This window comes from Bemisia tabaci, chromosome 5, assembly GCF_918797505.1.
Source record: "Bemisia tabaci chromosome 5, PGI_BMITA_v3".
NCBI classification, from domain to species: domain Eukaryota; kingdom Metazoa; phylum Arthropoda; class Insecta; order Hemiptera; family Aleyrodidae; genus Bemisia; species Bemisia tabaci.
The window spans coordinates 14,821,682-14,838,583 of NC_092797.1; the positions used below are offsets into that span (position 1 = coordinate 14,821,682).

General features: G+C 39.1%; 1 protein-coding gene across 1 annotated transcript in view; it reads right to left on the bottom strand.

Annotated features, from left to right (window-relative positions):
- Positions 1–16,902, bottom strand: part of LOC109042253 (probable cytochrome P450 6a18) — a 67,762-nt gene that overhangs the window by 15,890 nt on the left and 34,970 nt on the right. Inside the window, exon 6 of the mRNA XM_019058905.2 lies at positions 5,236–5,472. Coding sequence (XP_018914450.2) covers positions 5,236–5,472 — 237 coding nt within the window. The remainder of the gene's footprint in view (positions 1–5,235; positions 5,473–16,902) is intronic.

Genomic DNA, 16,902 nt, shown 5'->3' on the forward strand with positions numbered 1-16,902 from the left:
TTTTGAAGGATACCTGCCATTCTTAATATGTTGGAGCGCCTTCAATTTCTTATAATACTGATGTGCAATACCTCTGGTGTGAAATAGTTGCTTCAGACGCCGTGGCACGCTGCGGCGCGGCGGGCGGGCAGAGAGCGCGAAACGCGCATTAGCGCCTACAAACCTAACAGGGATACCTCACGCACTGCGCATTGCGTGAAGTATCCCTGTTAGGTTTGTAGTCGCCAGTGCGTCGACGCTCCGCTTCGTGTTAGGCTCTAATATTGAATCTCGCGGAGTCAGCGTTTTTCAACTCATGATTTTGAAATGTTTGCACACTCTGTATGGATGATTCTCATTTTAATTGATGAAAAAAAATATGTTTTTAAGGAAAATATAATGTGCGTTTTGTAAATATCAAGGTAGTTCCGTATCAAACTTAATGATTTCCAAAGCACACGAATTTCTACACAATTTCTTATAGCCTTTTATAGCCAATGGCGATAAAGTGTAAAGCCCGGCGATAGGAACTATAGCCCGACTGTATACTTTTTTATAGCTTCATATAGCCCGGCTGTATGATTAGTTAAGCTTTCTACAGCCAGCTACATGATTATGATTTTCAATTGCCTTCTTTAGTCGGCTATAAGAACTCCTAGGGTATTTTGAAACGCAGCTCCTATCGCCAATTTTTACCAGGGTAGCACGGCAGTGTGTACCAAAAAACTTTCTTCTGTGGTGCTGTCAATTCTCCTGTTATTTACGCTCAAAATTACTAGAGTCCCTTTATACTGAGAGTCAAGACAATGTGAATCCATTTCTGATTGGTTCCCGTGTTTTAGGCCTCCACAGTATCACAAACGGGAATAAAGATTACATTTTCACCGATTGCAAAGATTACAATGTAGAATGGACCGGGAAATAACGGGTTCGACAAGGAACAAACAGAATGAAAGAAGGAACGGAGAAAGGAATTTGAGAATGGGTTAATCAAAGATTACGAAAAACGTTCAATTTGTATAATCTCTATACCCGTTTGTGACTCCATGAGGGGGTGCTGTCTTGACTCTCAGTATAAAGGGACTCTAGAAATTACCAGCCCACCGAAAAAAAAATTCACGGCGCTTTTACCAAGGTCCGTTGGTACCTTTACCATGTCACTTTTTTTTTTATCAATTATTGGTAATTTTACCAAGGCAGACTTACAGGTAAGCTTACCTAAAAACCGGTTTTTTTACTGTTTTTTCAGGTAAGAATACCACTTTTATTGGTAATCAATCCCCGGTAACTTTGCCATTTTATCTCAGTAATTCTACCACAGTCGATAAAAAATATCGGGTTTTTACCTAGGTCCAGTAAAATTACCGAGGAAGTTCAAAAATTTTACCGGGATTTCTCGGTAAAATTACCAATTCCATAAATGGTAATTTTACCAAGAAAAAACTGGGATCAAATAGAACCCTGAATTCTCGGTGATTTTACCCTTTTCTCAGTAAATACACCGGGATTTTTTTTCAGTGCCCCACCTGGTTTCGATGTAAAAACTACGGCGCAGGATTTTCAGAGCGAATCGGCAACGCCGGCGGCGAGCCAGGATCGCGATCAATCCGAGTCAAATTCGGGAATCGAAATCGGTCGCGAGCCTGGAATCATTCCCGATCCGGATGCCCGCTGCTCGTCGGCCGGCTTTTGTTTTAAAAATTAAAATCAATTACACCCTCGACGAAAGGGATTCCTGGTTCTGGAGTCTCGGCCGCGGCGTTGCCGCCCTTCCCCCAAAAAAACTCCACCCCGACTCGGTAGCACGCGAAAAAAGAGGGATTTTTCTGGGCAATCGGCAACGCTGCACGAGTCCTTGTCGACGCGGCGCGGCTCTCGTGATGTTATGATTGCATCCTGTCATCAATCATTTCGCGCTTTACCCTTTAATTTTTCAATTCCATGCCATCCCCGCGCCCCGAGCTGCGCTGCCCGCCCCGACGGGGAAACTAGAATAAATGAGCGAATAAAAAAGGGGTCTTTCAATTTTCTTCAATCGGGTCTTAAGGATAAGCCGGGCTCTCCTCGTAATGGGACCAGATAACTGCGCGTATATTGAGAGTGATTTGATATCATAAGAACAAAAATCCTGGGATTCGATTCTTTGTGTAAAGGATTGTAAGGATTCGATGTGTGTAAGGATTCTATAGTGGTTTGATGTATCGATTGTTTTCAAAACAACAGAACTTGACCTGAAACAATAATTGAGGGGCTTGGCGGACAAGGCGCACAAGTGCAGCTTTTGCAATTTAGAAAAAAAAAAAGTTTGAGCGTTCGGAATCGCATGGATTCTTATGGCGGAAAGAAAGTTCAAACTGCGACTTTTTGATACTTAAAAATTGGGTTTTGGGAGCTTTTTTCGCAGAATATGCATTAAGATTAGTTTTACTTGAAATCATCATATATCAATTTTTTCAAAAACTGCACTTATGCGCCTTGTCCTCCAAGCCCCTCAGTTGTAGGATTTGAGTTAGAAAAGCTGAAGAAGAGGAAATTCCTACCAATTTAACTTTTCATTCCCATGTGGTACTCATAAAAATCAAAAATCAATCACAATGACCTGTTCCCACAGATTACTCGATTGACTTTCGAGGCTATCTTTACATGTTGAACCAATCAATTTTGATGCAATCTCAGCGATAAAACGCCTGCACTTATTCAATACGATCCAAATTGTAAGAATTTGTGGTAGTAGTAATACATTTTTCCCGAAACTGCAACCTAAGTAGAACTCTCGAAGTTTGAGAATGTTACGCATGCAGAACAGAATTAAGTGGAAGATCGTCATATGAGCCTTCAGGCGTTGCCAAATTTCTTTAGGTAAAACACGAATTTTCTGGTAAACTTGTGGATATTTTCCTTCTAATTTTTTCAGATAATTTTGTTCACAATTGCACCGAAAGTTCCTGAAATTTTAAAGGAAAAATATTCATAGCATTCCTGAAAAATAAAAATTTTATCAGAAGAAATTTGACAACTCTAGAATGTTTATACGACGGTCTTCCTTAGCACGGCAATATAGGGCTTTGAATTCTATGTATTTTTTACTCGTCGCAAATAGGGCTAATTTATGGGCTGGATCTTTTCAAACCTCCCACTGGCCAGAGGTGCATTATCGCATTGATGGCTCTAATTTGAGCTTAAATTTGCAACCCTTATTGGGATTAGCTCTAAACACAGCGCAAGAATAGTTCACCCACTCCTCATACATTTCTCTTCATCACTTACTACTTAGGGTGGGGTTCTCTTGTTAGCGCTGAGGTAAGGAACCACAAACTCGCTTTCAGCAGTAAATCGTGTGAATGTCACTGGCGAGACACACAAAGCACAAGCTGATCTTGATTTACGGTAAGTTTGGACTGCTAACACGCTCTTTGAACTTGCGGGTCTTCTAACGTAAACGACAACAAGTGCGACATTATCCGACACGCGGCTGTCGTTTTGTGAGCTTTTGAGATACTGAGAGTGGATGTTAAAAGTTGGTAGATTAAATTTCGATGGTGTACAAAGTTCAATGCTTAAATATATAGAGGAAATTACATAAAAATCCACAAAAAATAATTATTTCAGTTCGTTAAAATTAACATTTGAATTTCGACAAATTGCCCCATGAAATTTAGTTAACGGCCCAAGATTTCGTCTAATCACTTACACTGTTTTGGCAAGTTAAAATGTAATTAATCAATTTTGAATTCTCAAGAAGAACTAACATTTAAGTAAATTTAAATCTACAACTCATCTGGTTATATGTATATACTGATGGAGGTTTTAAAGTAAATTTGTATTTTTTGCTTGATATTTCAATAGAATTGGATCGAATTTATGTGTACGAAATGTGTTTCAAGATGTTTAGATAAATTCAAGGAATTCTAAAATTTCCTTAACGTGGGCAATAAGGAGCTTATTTCATAGAACTCCTGAAATAAGTATGTTTTATGTTCGAAAAAAGCAGTCGCGGTGATTAAACAAATAAGGATACGCTCTGATTTCCGAAAACGAGCACTTGTGCATGGTGTAAGTTTTCGTAATATTGAGGGCCCACTAAATCATGTCGAATCTATCTGAAAGCCATCAATATTCTCCCACTCTTGCAAAACGACATATCTAACCCAAAAAAGCCGCACATTTTATCACTCTCGCGGACGTTTGGCAATGTGTATTTAATGACCATTATTGTCTGAAATTAATTAACAGGCAGGTGACAGATTTGTGCGAAAATAAATTCATTCGATTGAGAATAATATTGCGAAAGCAAAATTGATACTTCTGTCGCTTCTGTAGTGTTTCAAACAAATACGTATCAATGTCGTAGGCAGAGAAAAAATATTTTAGCAATCCTGCTCAATATATCGAGGCGATATGAATCGGCGAGATGAGAATCGATGAGATAAAAGGTGATCTCGAAACCTTTATTTTAAGTTTTCCGTACTGATAGCATCACTCATCTTAAAATTTTTCTAAAAATAAATGTTCAGTTGAGCAGTTAGCTGAAAGTTTTTCGTAAAGAGTTGTTAAAAAGATTGATCAATACGTTACACGTCAACTATCATTAGGCAAAAAATGGTGTAAGTGTTCAAACCTGAAATTGACCATTTCCACGAGGAAAACTGGTAGTATAATTTCTACAAAAAATATCCGATTGGGGATGTCCAGGAAACAATCTTCACATTAAAACATACCATTTCGTGTTACATTCAAAACTTGCATTATAAAAACTACTGAAAATTATGCAGGGCATGCATATTCGAAAATTTTACTGGATTATACCCATTCCATTTTATATTGTAACTTTTCGATTACAATTCGTCTGTTCGAACGAGAAAAATAAGATCCACATGGTGCTCTGAGGGACATAGTGTCAGTAAGGGTGTGCACCCTTAGTCAAATATTTCCACCCCCCCTTAATTATTTGCTTCCTCCCCAACTCCTCTAGTTTGATCCGGTGTTAAAGAGGACCGTATCAATCCATCTTGAGAATTTTTTCCACTCCCACACATTTGAAATTCTAGTTAAGGCTCTGCTGAGGGAGGCCCTGGGGGTCTGGGGCCCCATATACTCATTGCATCGGCTTCATCTCCCTACAGACTTTGTCCCTTCAAAATATTTTTTTTTCATTCAGGCCCAGGTTTGACTGTAAGTTGTCTTCTTTCTTTTTTAATACTATCTTAAGCCTGACTTTGCTAACGACTAAAAATGAAGTGTTGGACGATTACTCACCGATATCTTGGATCTGTTGAGCCATGAGAGGGACTTGTGAGACATCATTTAGACTGCACGCTGCGAACCTTTGAGGATCGAAGGAGTCTGGTCTGGGATAATGGTGGGGATCGTGGTGGATGGAAAGGATAGGTAGGAGCACATCCATTCCTTCTTCTATTTCTAGTTGATCAGTCTTGTAGGATTCTGTGCATTTGGTTGACATCAAACCGGAGACAGGATATTTCCGCAAAGTTTCTACACAGAAAGAAAGCATAAACTTACTTTGCAAAGTGTAAGTAACGTTAAGATAGACAACGAAACATTTTTGACATGACATTACGCATTACAGTTGAATGCGGAAGAAAGCGCGCTCATGTGAGTAAAGTTGCCTACTTCATATATTGAAGGCAAATCATGGCTCAGAATATGTCGACGGCGAAACAAAGGAGAGCATCAGCACGAATCGGATCACAAACTCACGAGGAAAACCTTGTAGCCTTAACTTATAAACTTGGGCCTCATAAAACTTTAAAATTGCTAAAATGTACCAATTAGGAGTCTCTTTGTAATCTTTTATAAATAAAATGTACACAAATTTTACGCAAAAAACTAAAATTAGATAATATTTATGTTCATTTTTATCTATTTTAAATCTATTAAAATTTAGTGACTTGTACCCTTGCGTGGTGGCATACCTATTCACTTGGAGAAAATTAAGGTCTCCTAATTTGGGCATTTTAACCGTTTCTTAGGAGTTTTCTCCTTAAAATGTTCGAGTTTCTATTCTTATCTTCTTTTGCACAGCCAATACTAAAAGGAAGCACCTCTACGGCGGCTCAGACTGTTGAATTCGTGGTCAATATCATGGCCATTAAAGTCAGATCATATGATGACTTGCTCGAAAGCATTTTTTCATCTTACAGAGCAGAATGAGCTTACGCAGCTTATTTATTTGAATCACTCATTTTTGAGGTAAAAAAAAAGAGAAAAAAACAAAAGCATGAGGAACGAAGACAAAAAAAACGGAGGAAATCAAAACACACGTATCCTAAAATAAACACTCAAGCCCTGAAGCAGTGCCTAATGAGTGTGCGCGTAAGACCGCGCGGAGTCTGAGGGGGGAGGGGGGGGGAGAGTCAGCAGTGACTCAGCATGTCATCGTCCGCTCAGAACATACATTAGTCGAAAGAGGACCAAATTTTACTCGACCAAACTCGAGGTCGCACCATGGGATTACTTCGACATGAGAACGCGACTTTTTAAATAAATCAAAGACTAAGGATTGAAATGAATGTCAAAAGGAACAAATCCCTAGCCGCATCTATTGAGTTTAACCCGCGTGGACATTTTTTCTATGACACAAATTGGACGTATTTCTGACAAACGGAACTATGTGCATTATGACGTGAGCTCTGTCATGCATATATTCTTATGGGTCTCAGGGATCATGTCTCAATGCACATAGCGACGGTGAAACTACCAAACCACGTATCTCGTTTGCGGTGTTTAAAAATCTACGCTCACATTTTATTTTTTTGAAGTAGACCAAATCAATATCATTCCTTGAAATTTTCACGGAATTTTCTCCGCACAAAGAGGAAAAATCACAGAAATTTTCAAGACTGGATGTTCAGTAGTTTTTCATTTAAAAAATAAAGTATGACAGGAAGTCTGCGACGTCGCAAACCGAGATACGTGGTTTGGTAGTTTCACCGTCGATAGTCCGTTTGACAGAATGGACCACTAGACAAGGTACGAATTTCAGCATTCTGATACATGTTTTTTAACCAAAATTTCACGTAAAACACAATGCGCACAACGGAAATTACCGAAATCAACTCCTTACGAAGATATTTAATGATTTTTGATGCGTGAATTCAAACCACCCGCTCATGAAAACTCAATGCTCTACGTGATTCATATCGCGCGCCAAACGTTATATCATGCCAGCCTATGCAATTTAAAAATCTGGCCTTCTCGATCTTGACGCTTTGGCTCAGCTATAGCAAAATGCTTTTAGTCTGAACAACACATGGTGGAAAATGAACATTGCTTGATCGAGAAGCTTGCTGAAACCGTTGTAGTGCGCGATTTGACTCACGTAGAGCTTTGAGTTTCTCGTGAGCGGGCAGTTCAAATTCCTCGTAACCAATGTGAAATAAAAACGTTAATATTTTCGTAAGGAGTTGGTTTCAGTAATTTTCGTTGTGTGAATCGTATTTTACGTGAAATTCTGGTAGAGAAACATGTATCAGATTGCTTAAATTCATACCTTGTCTAGTGGTCCATTGTCCAGTTAAAGATCAATGAAGGGATCCTCGGGTGGCGGTGTTGAGTGACATCCTTGTGATTCCAAGAAAAACGCGTGGATTTGAAAAGTCACGTGAGACTTTATGGCACAAATTAACTTTAAGCCCCAATTTAAAGGTGAAAAAATGAGTTCAGCTTATTTAAGACGTATACTCTGACCTTAACTTGATTTTACTGATGGCAACTTGATGTTGGAGTTTATGAGAACGTAAAACAACGACCATAATAGGATTAAACACTGCCTATAAAGGGAACGTGTAGACACCGGATTTTCAAAAATGGAGGAGAATAATAAATACCCCAAAATCTTAAAAATGTCACTTGAATGATCCTTCATCCATCCTTTTGCTTCAATATTGTAATACGCTTCATAACTTACTTCGTTTACCCATTAAGTCAGTACTTTATAACAGCAATCAGCCGGCAATGACGATAGTCGGAATCTAGGAAACTGCTTTAAACATACCGTGTAAGAACTCAAAAGTTATTGACATCATTTTCCTCAAACCTGACATACCGTTATCAAAATTTATATACACGTAGTTCTCTTATGCCGAGTACATAAAAGTATATCTAATTTAATTAAAGCACTCATTAGGCCGCATTTTTCTACTCTGTTCGTGTTCGATGATCACATACCACAATTGCAGTGTCGGCGGATGACTGCTAGTTCACACCTTAAAACTAGCTGCCATTAATGTCAAGTAAAGCATGTTTGATTAAAATTATTTTGTCGTAAAAATATTGTCTGAATAAAATAAGGAAAATTATTTTACGTAATACGTCCTTTTTACCTAATTATTATTATCATTCTGTCTATGAAATGGCTACGTTGATATAGTGTCGACTAAATTACAGTCAATGACTTGTCGAAATAATTCCAACAAACAGTACAAAAACTTCAAAATCATAAGTTGAAAACCGCTAACGCCGCAAGTTTGAATAATCGCGACGAACACAGTGCGGCCGGCGCGGGGCTGGCGCGCACGGCACGAAAAACATAGTAGCCCCTTACAAGGCCTCAGGATACTTCATGCATTGCGCGTACAGCTCGGCGCGCACAGTAGCGCCTTACAAGTCTGCAGGATACTCCATGCATTGCGCGTATACCACGGTGCGCACTCAATTCGTTGAAAAATCGTAATTTCTTGGTGTCGAACCTACCCTACCCCGCTGTACAGCATATACAATGTACATATGCACTGTGCAGTAATTATGTACTTCCGTCATTACACTTGCTTGAGTCATCGGTATCATATCGTTAAAAGTCGTGCGACGTATCTCCATTGCGGCGTTTCAAAATTTCCGGTCTTATTCTATTGTTTCAAAGAGAGACAAGCCAACTTTGCACTTTCAAATGCATACAAAATATTCTGCTGGCAGGGAAGAAAAATCAAAGAATTTTTCAAGAAATTACGTTGTCTGGTTTTTCAAAGAGCAAAGGAGGGACTTGGAGGACAAGGCGCATATGTGAAGTTTTTACTATGTCGAGAAATACGTGTCTAAAGTTTCGAAATGGCATTAATCCTTATGGCAAAAAAAAGTTCAAACTGGCTTTTTGATGCGCTTAAAAATTGGAATTTTGCGCTAAAAATGGAGCGATTTTGTCACAAAATATGAATCAAGACTAGTTCTACTTGAAATCAATATCTCAATATTTTCAAAAACTGCACTCATGCGTCTTGTCCCTCAAGTAAAGTATGACGGGAAGTCTGCAATTAATGTCGCAAACGGAAATACGTAGTTTGGCACTTAACCATCGATATTCTAAAGTGGTTACATTTTTCTCCTATATTTACTGCCTTATCAACCTTCTAAACCGATTCTGCAAGAGGCGTATTACTCATACGTATCGTGTACATAGCTCCACGAAACTGACTTTGCATCCGTTCGAGTAAACTGAGGACTCCACCGTTTTCCTGATGCGGAATTTTCGGCATTGGCATTGGCCCTCTTTTGAAATGGATGCCCAGGAATGGTGCCGCTGAAATTGGCGCACACCGGAGTGAAGGTGGCGCGTGGCGTTAATCACGCTGTTAGCGCAGCTGCCACTTTCGCGTTATCGTAATCAGATTTTGCAAGTGAGGATCTACGTGTATCGAGACACGTTTATAGTCATTGTTTTTAATTTGTTATCATTTGAAATTGATCGGGGATAGGGACCTCTAAGAAGGTCTTGGATGACTTATTTCACAAATCCAAAGAGAGACCCCAAACTAACAATGTGTTAGAAGAAGACAAAGTTTAATTTTTTTTTTTTTGTATTTATTTGTTTATTTTTTTTTCTCATAGTCTCTTACGGGTCTAATACGATGTAGACTTAGTCTCTAATAGGAGACACAGAAGAATATATTACTTGGCTCAAGCGTGATGATTCTTGGATTGGCCGTCAATACTTTTTTTTTTTTTTTTTTTTTTTTTTTTTTTTTTTTTTTTTTTTTTCTTATTATTATTATTTTGATGCAAACTGGATTTTTCTTGGAACAAGAGAAAAAATCTTGAGTTTGGCAAAAAAGTAGCTTAAATCAGGCAACATCGTTCTTGATTCAAGAAAAAAATTTTCTTGGCGGCTTTAGGAATTCTTTTTTCCATTGGATTTTTAAACGATGCAATGAAAAAATGCATTTCCCTACTTCATGCATCGAACTCTAACTCTTTTCACAATAAAATTAGAGGATTCTCTACAAAAATGGCAACACTGCCTCGAGGTCTGTGTTTGATTCATTTACATGGGTCTCGATGCCGCTCGACCTCTCTGAAAATGCACAGGATACCACCCACTAGCGGAGTGACTGAAAATGCTGTCCGACATTTTGACAACACCTCGCGTTGATCCGAGCTCCCGACTGATTTATGGGCCGACTTTTGGACTACCTGTCGTCAACACGGTGCTATCAGTTGCAAGATCGAATCGAAAAGTCACTCGCGAAAAAATCACCCGTCCCGCCACAAAAGTTAGATAAAAAGGGGTGGGTTGATAAGGTGCATGTGAATTGCAGTATCACGTTATATGTTTTTCACGGTTAAAATTATTCTCTCGACGGCTTACCTAGTGGCACAGCTAATTTTTATACCTCTAAAAAAATTTTAAAAAATACATTTAACACAAATGTTAATATCTACAAAAATTGTAGCTTTTTGCACTTCCGAGTCTTAAAAAGGTGTACGAATTTTCTTCTTCTGTAATGAAGAAAAATCTGAGCTTCACAGCTTTGATGTAGCTTTCACGTCAGAAATGTTGAATAAGTGGAAGGAAAACGAAGCCAATTACCGATTATGATATGAATTGCATAAATTTTACAAAAATATAATTATAGTTTTTTTTAGTATAAAACTTGAAAAGAAATCAAACTCATCAAAAATGGACTTAAAAACTTAGAACTCAGAAATAAACTTATTAAAGAATAGTCAATTTAAATCCTTATCCACCAATTTTTTGAAAAATATGTATTTCACTTATGAATCCTGAAATTGTTATCCGTAGTTTAATATGGTTTGACGTTCGTTTTGAGGTCCCGACTACGCTCATCATTGTTTCGCCTTCAATTTTTAAGGTAAGCCAGAAGACTGCCTTTGTGCAGCAATAGTTATCTATTCGAGGAAATATGGGTTGCGTTGTTTACAAATCTTACCATCCAGAGTATAATATTACAATCCACTTGACGATCGTTATGCTAACTTTATTTTTTCTATTCGGGCCTCTGTGATTGTGATTATGAATGGGTAATAATTCACCCAAAGAATTCTTTGGGTTGTGACGCTTTCTCACTTGTAAAGTATTAATGAAGTGTCAGGTACTTTATTATTACGCGTACATGTAAAAATGCCACTGGATATTTAGGATCTTGCCTCCGAAACTTATAAAATAGCGACCGAATTCATTTCTCTATAAAAAATGTAAATTTCAGGCATATGGAGTCACGGTAAGTTCATAATTTTGACTTATGTGAAAAACGAATCAGCAACAATACCAACCAAGGACAGTCTTCTCTTAAGGTGATTCGTCAAGCTCAAGTAACGTGGTCGAACTGGCTTGCGATATATCGCACGTGACTAGAGCTTGACGAGTCACCCGAATATATTCCCCATTTCATAGTCCATCGATTTTACACACATTGATGTTACACCAAGCTATCCACTTGGCAACGTCGTGCAAAATCATCTCATTATTTCGCAACATCAAATTTCCCGGTCTTTTTCGCAAAACCGGCGCCTCAATTACGGACTGCACGCGCTAAACAGGGGCTCGCAAAAAAGAAGCGTGAACCGTACTGCCGTGCTAAGGAAGAAAGCCGTATGAACCTTCGAGCGTTGCCAAATTTCCTCCGATAAAATGTTTGTTTTTGAGGAAAATTATGAATATTCTACCTTGAAATTTTCAGAAGTTTTAGATCACATTAGAAACAAAATTATCTGAGAAATAAGTAGACAAAAATTCAAAATTTTTCCTGAAAATTAGCGGTTTACCAGGGGAAATTAGGCAACGCCTGAAGGTTCATACGACGTTTTTCCTTAGCACGGCAGCGTAGCGTGACGAGCTCGCAGCTCTTTCGTTTAACAAGTACAGTTCACGCACCCGGGCGGGGAGACACCCCCGAGGGGGAAAAGGGAAAAGAAAACAGATAAGCATCTACGGGGAGTAATTTGGTAATTTTCACACCGAGACCAATTAGCATGCCGTACGCCGCGTCGTAGATTTAATCACATAATTCCATTCAGACTGAGGATTACGGTGTTCTTAGGACAATACTGCCCCCTTGCGGAAGAATCGCATTACTCGTATGGTAAATCTTGGCGCGATACGAGGTTTTTGCCGAGCAGAGGTAGAACAGATCGCAATCTGGTACTTTACTGGTCGCCCGTTAATCAGCTGATGAAGTCCAGGCTCGTAAACCCCGTCACATTTGGACGTATTTACTGTAGAAGGAACTATGTTGCATGCAGACCCTATGCACATAGTTCCTTTTAGCATAAATACGTCCATCTTAAGGCGGTCTCCCCTCGCAAATTATTATTTAAAGTAGGCGGCGACGTTAATCTGAATATTCAAATTCATTCCATGCTACCCCGAAATCAGTGCTATCGACATTTCATGCGTTTATTACGTAACATTAAATGCGTGGTGTGGTGTGAGTCCATTGTTTGGCTCTGCCATATTTTTCCACTATATAAGAATCGATGTGGAGATATATTATGGTAGAGAATTGCTCTCTTTGGAACCGAAATTGCAATTTGCCAACATCTGTGATCCAAGTTTAAAAATGTTGTTACATATACTATCTTGACCTACAGGTCAAGATAGTATCTGTAACGTTATAACGTTTCAAATTTACTGACATTTGGGTCACAATTTTGACATTTTTGGTTAGGATCGTAGCTCGATCAATGTTAACAGTTTGCTCACATTAAGGACATTATTTTGACTTCCAAAAAATTGTGACATAATATATGTAAATAGTAATTTTCATCGATTTTTTTTCTTTTTCTTTTTTTTTTGGATCCTAGGTAAATAGATCCTGAGTTTGAATCCCAGTAGTGGCGACAAATTGTTACGGAGCTGACGAGTGGAACTGCTGAAACAGATTTCACTCGGCCTTCATCCCAAAAAATTTAAGCTTTCATCATAGATGTGTCTATATTTCTGTTGTCAAGCCCAGGAACATTTAGATGGTTGTAGGTTCCTATCGAAATGTATGCGGAATAACCAGCGGGGTAAAAATTTTTTAACTTGTGACCAAAAGTTGAGTTTGATCGCTCTGTAATCAAATTCAAACACTGTTATTACAATAAAGCCCCAAATTTCACGTGTGATTGCAAAAGTAAACTTAAGTGTAAATTACATCCTTCACGTTAAGTGCGAAACCACGTATCTCCGTTTGCGACGGTAATTACAGACTTCCCGTCATACTTTACTTGAGGGGCTTAGAGGGCAAGACGCATGAGTGCAGTTTTTGAAAATATTGAGATATTGATTTCAAGTAGAACTAGTCTTGATGCATATTTTGTGAAAAAATCGCTCCACAATTCCAATTTTTAAGCGCATCAAAAAGTCAGTTTGAACTTTCTTTCCGCCATAAGGGTTAATGCCATTTCGAAACTTTAGACACGTATTTCTCGAAATAGCAAAAACTGCGCTTATAAGCCTTGTTCTCCAAGTCCCTCATTTGTTCTTTGAAAAACCAGTCAACGTAATTTCTTGAAAACTTCTTTGATTTTTCTTCCCTGCCAGCAGAATATTTTGTATACATTTGACAGTGTAAAGTTGGCTTGTCTCTCTTTGAAACAATAGAATAAGAACGGAAATTTTGATACGCCGCAATGGAGATACGTCGCACAACTTTTGACGATATGATACCGATGACTCAAGCAAGTGTAATGACGGAAGTACATAATTACTGCACAGTGCATATGTACATTGTATATGCTGTACAGCGGGGTAGGGTAGGTTCGACACCAAGAAAATACGATTTTTCAACGAATTGAGCGCGCACCGTGGTATACGCGCAATTCACGGAGTATCCTGCAGACTTGTAAGGCGCTACTGTGCGCGCCGAGCTGTACGCGCAATGCATGAAGTATCCTGAGGCCTTATTAGGGGCTACTATGTTTTTCGTGCCGTGCGCGCCAGCTCCGCGCCGGCTGTGTTCGTCGCGATTATTCAAACTCGCGGCGTTAGCGGTTTTCAACTTATGATTTTGAAGTTTTTACATGTAAAAAGGAAAAATATAAGTTCATTGTGATTCATGATTTGGTGTCTCACATTTTGTTGCATAAAACTTAGCATTACCTATTGCACTAAGCACATTAAGGACTTATGAATCCTGTGGGCAATTTTTCAAATTTATGTCTTGCGAATTTTGGCTATGTGAGCCGATGAATCGAATAAAATAGGAAATCCGACATGGACCAACATACTATGCTTCATTAGATGGAAATTTTTCGATCACAATCAATGTATGGTCCGTGATTACGACTCTCAGAACCTGAGCTTTTTCGGCGCGCCGCTCCACGTAAGAGGGTTCTGACGAAGCAGAATTGAGTCGGGATTGGAGGGGTCAGAACCTGGCTCTCTGTTTCCGTCGCCGGATTTAACTTTCATTAAAACGGAGTTCGAGAGGCTGAGCCCGCGTGGAGTCGTGCGGGTTGCGTTCGGCTCTTTCAGGAGTCGTTAAAAAGACTTATGCGGGGAATCGCGGGCTGATTACGCGGTTTGGATTAGACGCGTCAATTGAGCCGCCGCCGCGCGAGAGGCAGGGCCGGAACATTTCGGGCCCATCGCTCATCCGACTGGACAGTGTGACTCCGCTGTTGCCGTCGTGAGTAGAATGTATGATCATTTTTGGAAATCGAGGGAAGTGAAGTCAGTCATCTATAAATGACGTCAAATGGATTGCATTTTGCAAAAAGGAACCAGGAGCTTTGCAATGTTGCTAAGATTGTGCAACTTCTTTTGTCTTGGAAGAAAACCTGCTTATTCATTAACAGTTTCTATTTTACTCGCTAAAAACTTTAAATTTTAGACACAAATTACCTTGTGTATTTAATATTTTTTCATTATTTCGGTAATTTTATTGGAAAGGATGATGTTGCACAATCTTAGCATCATTGCAATGCTTCTGGATCCTTTTTGCAAAATGTAATCCAAATATCCATAGAGAGGAGTGTCTTAAGGTGCCAGGCACATACCAAAAGTTACACTCGGGAAACCTGACATGCGCTAAAAATAATATTAAGGATGCCTGACATACGCTGAAAATTATATTAGGGGTGCCTGACATGCGCTAAAAATTATATTAGGGGTGCTTGACATGGGCTGAAAATTATATTAGGGGTGCCTAACGTACACCAAAAATTACAAATGTGCGTGTATTTTATCACAGTCTATCATTCAGCCAAAGTCAACATGCGAAACATTTAACGATTATTAGCATAAAAAAGACAAGTTAAAATTATGAAAGGTAGATACGCGACCGGCGCCATAGCGATATCGCACATACCGAATTTCGGAAATTTTAAATTAAGACGTCTCTCAAGTTTTCATTCTCATAATAAACTTTTTGAATTTTTTGTGGCATATATTTATCTGATTATTAATGAGCTATAAGAGGGCAAATAATCGTGAAGTTGGCTCACATGCCTGGACAATCCTCAAAATTTATCCCAGGAATGTTCGAGCGAATAATGAAGGATGTCCACGTCCTTAGGAATTTGTGTATGCCCTTGTCAAAGAGGATTTTAGTACTGAAAATTTGAAAGATGGTTCACGAGCATAAAGAAAAGCTACGGGTAGGTTAGGGTAGGTTAAAGTAGGTTAGGGTAGGTTAGGGTAGGTTAGATTAGGGTAGGTTAGGTTAGGGTAGGGTAGGTTAGGTTTGGTTAGGTTGGATTAGGTGAGGTGAGGTTCCGATCATAGAGACCAAAACTCAGCTCAGGTGACTGAGGTCCTCAATGAGGAATACGAATCTTAACTTGTCTCTCAAAAGCGATGATTACATGATCTACATTTTGGTTCCTATAACCAAAAAGTTCCTTTACCGGAACTGGAAACTTTGGTGTCCCACTTTGAATCGACGAACCCTCTCTATGAATGGTTACAAAATATGACCCGGATATTTTATTGCCGCAAAACGGTCCTCCAGGGGCACGTTGCGGCCAAAAAGAGACCCCTAAGTAAGGATTTGGTCTTTTTTTGGATATTCCGTCAATCCGACAACTTTTGCCCGTACCTAGCCCTCGCACACTCGGACGATTGACTCCTTTTGACCCAAGATAATTACTCTTCTTCTGTTCCTTAAGGTCGCTTTTCCTTTTTATTCCCGCCTCTTTTATTTAGCGGCCGTCCCCTCGTCCCCAAATCCGTTTCCTTTGATGATATACAGACTAAGGTAATAGTGTCCTTACCAGCGTCCGATAATTTAAGACCGCCCTATCGGGATAAATTTGAAAAGCTCAGTTCCTGCCCTCAGATTTCCTTTGCTTCAATCTGTTCTCTCTCCTTGCGAGAATTTGTCCTCTGAACTCACGCGGAAAATTATTTTATGGGGAAATGAAAAGGCTTAATGGGATCATTCGTCGTTTTGTAAATCAACCAGGCAGAATATCAGCCATCTGTGTATACGAATGTGCATGTAGATGGCTGAAGTAAAAAAATGCTGAAATCTCTGATACTGACGTTGCAAGCCTCTCCTAAGTTTTATTTTTTCGAAAGGAAACTGATCAATAGTTTCTCTGGAATTTTTTTCACTGATTTAAAGGTATTACTCCAAAATGTCTAGGAGTATTTTGACTAGTTTCCTTTTGAAATGACAAAATATAATTGGAAATCGGCGAACGTCATGGTAAAAATACTTGTTTTCCCTCTTCATCCATCGATGC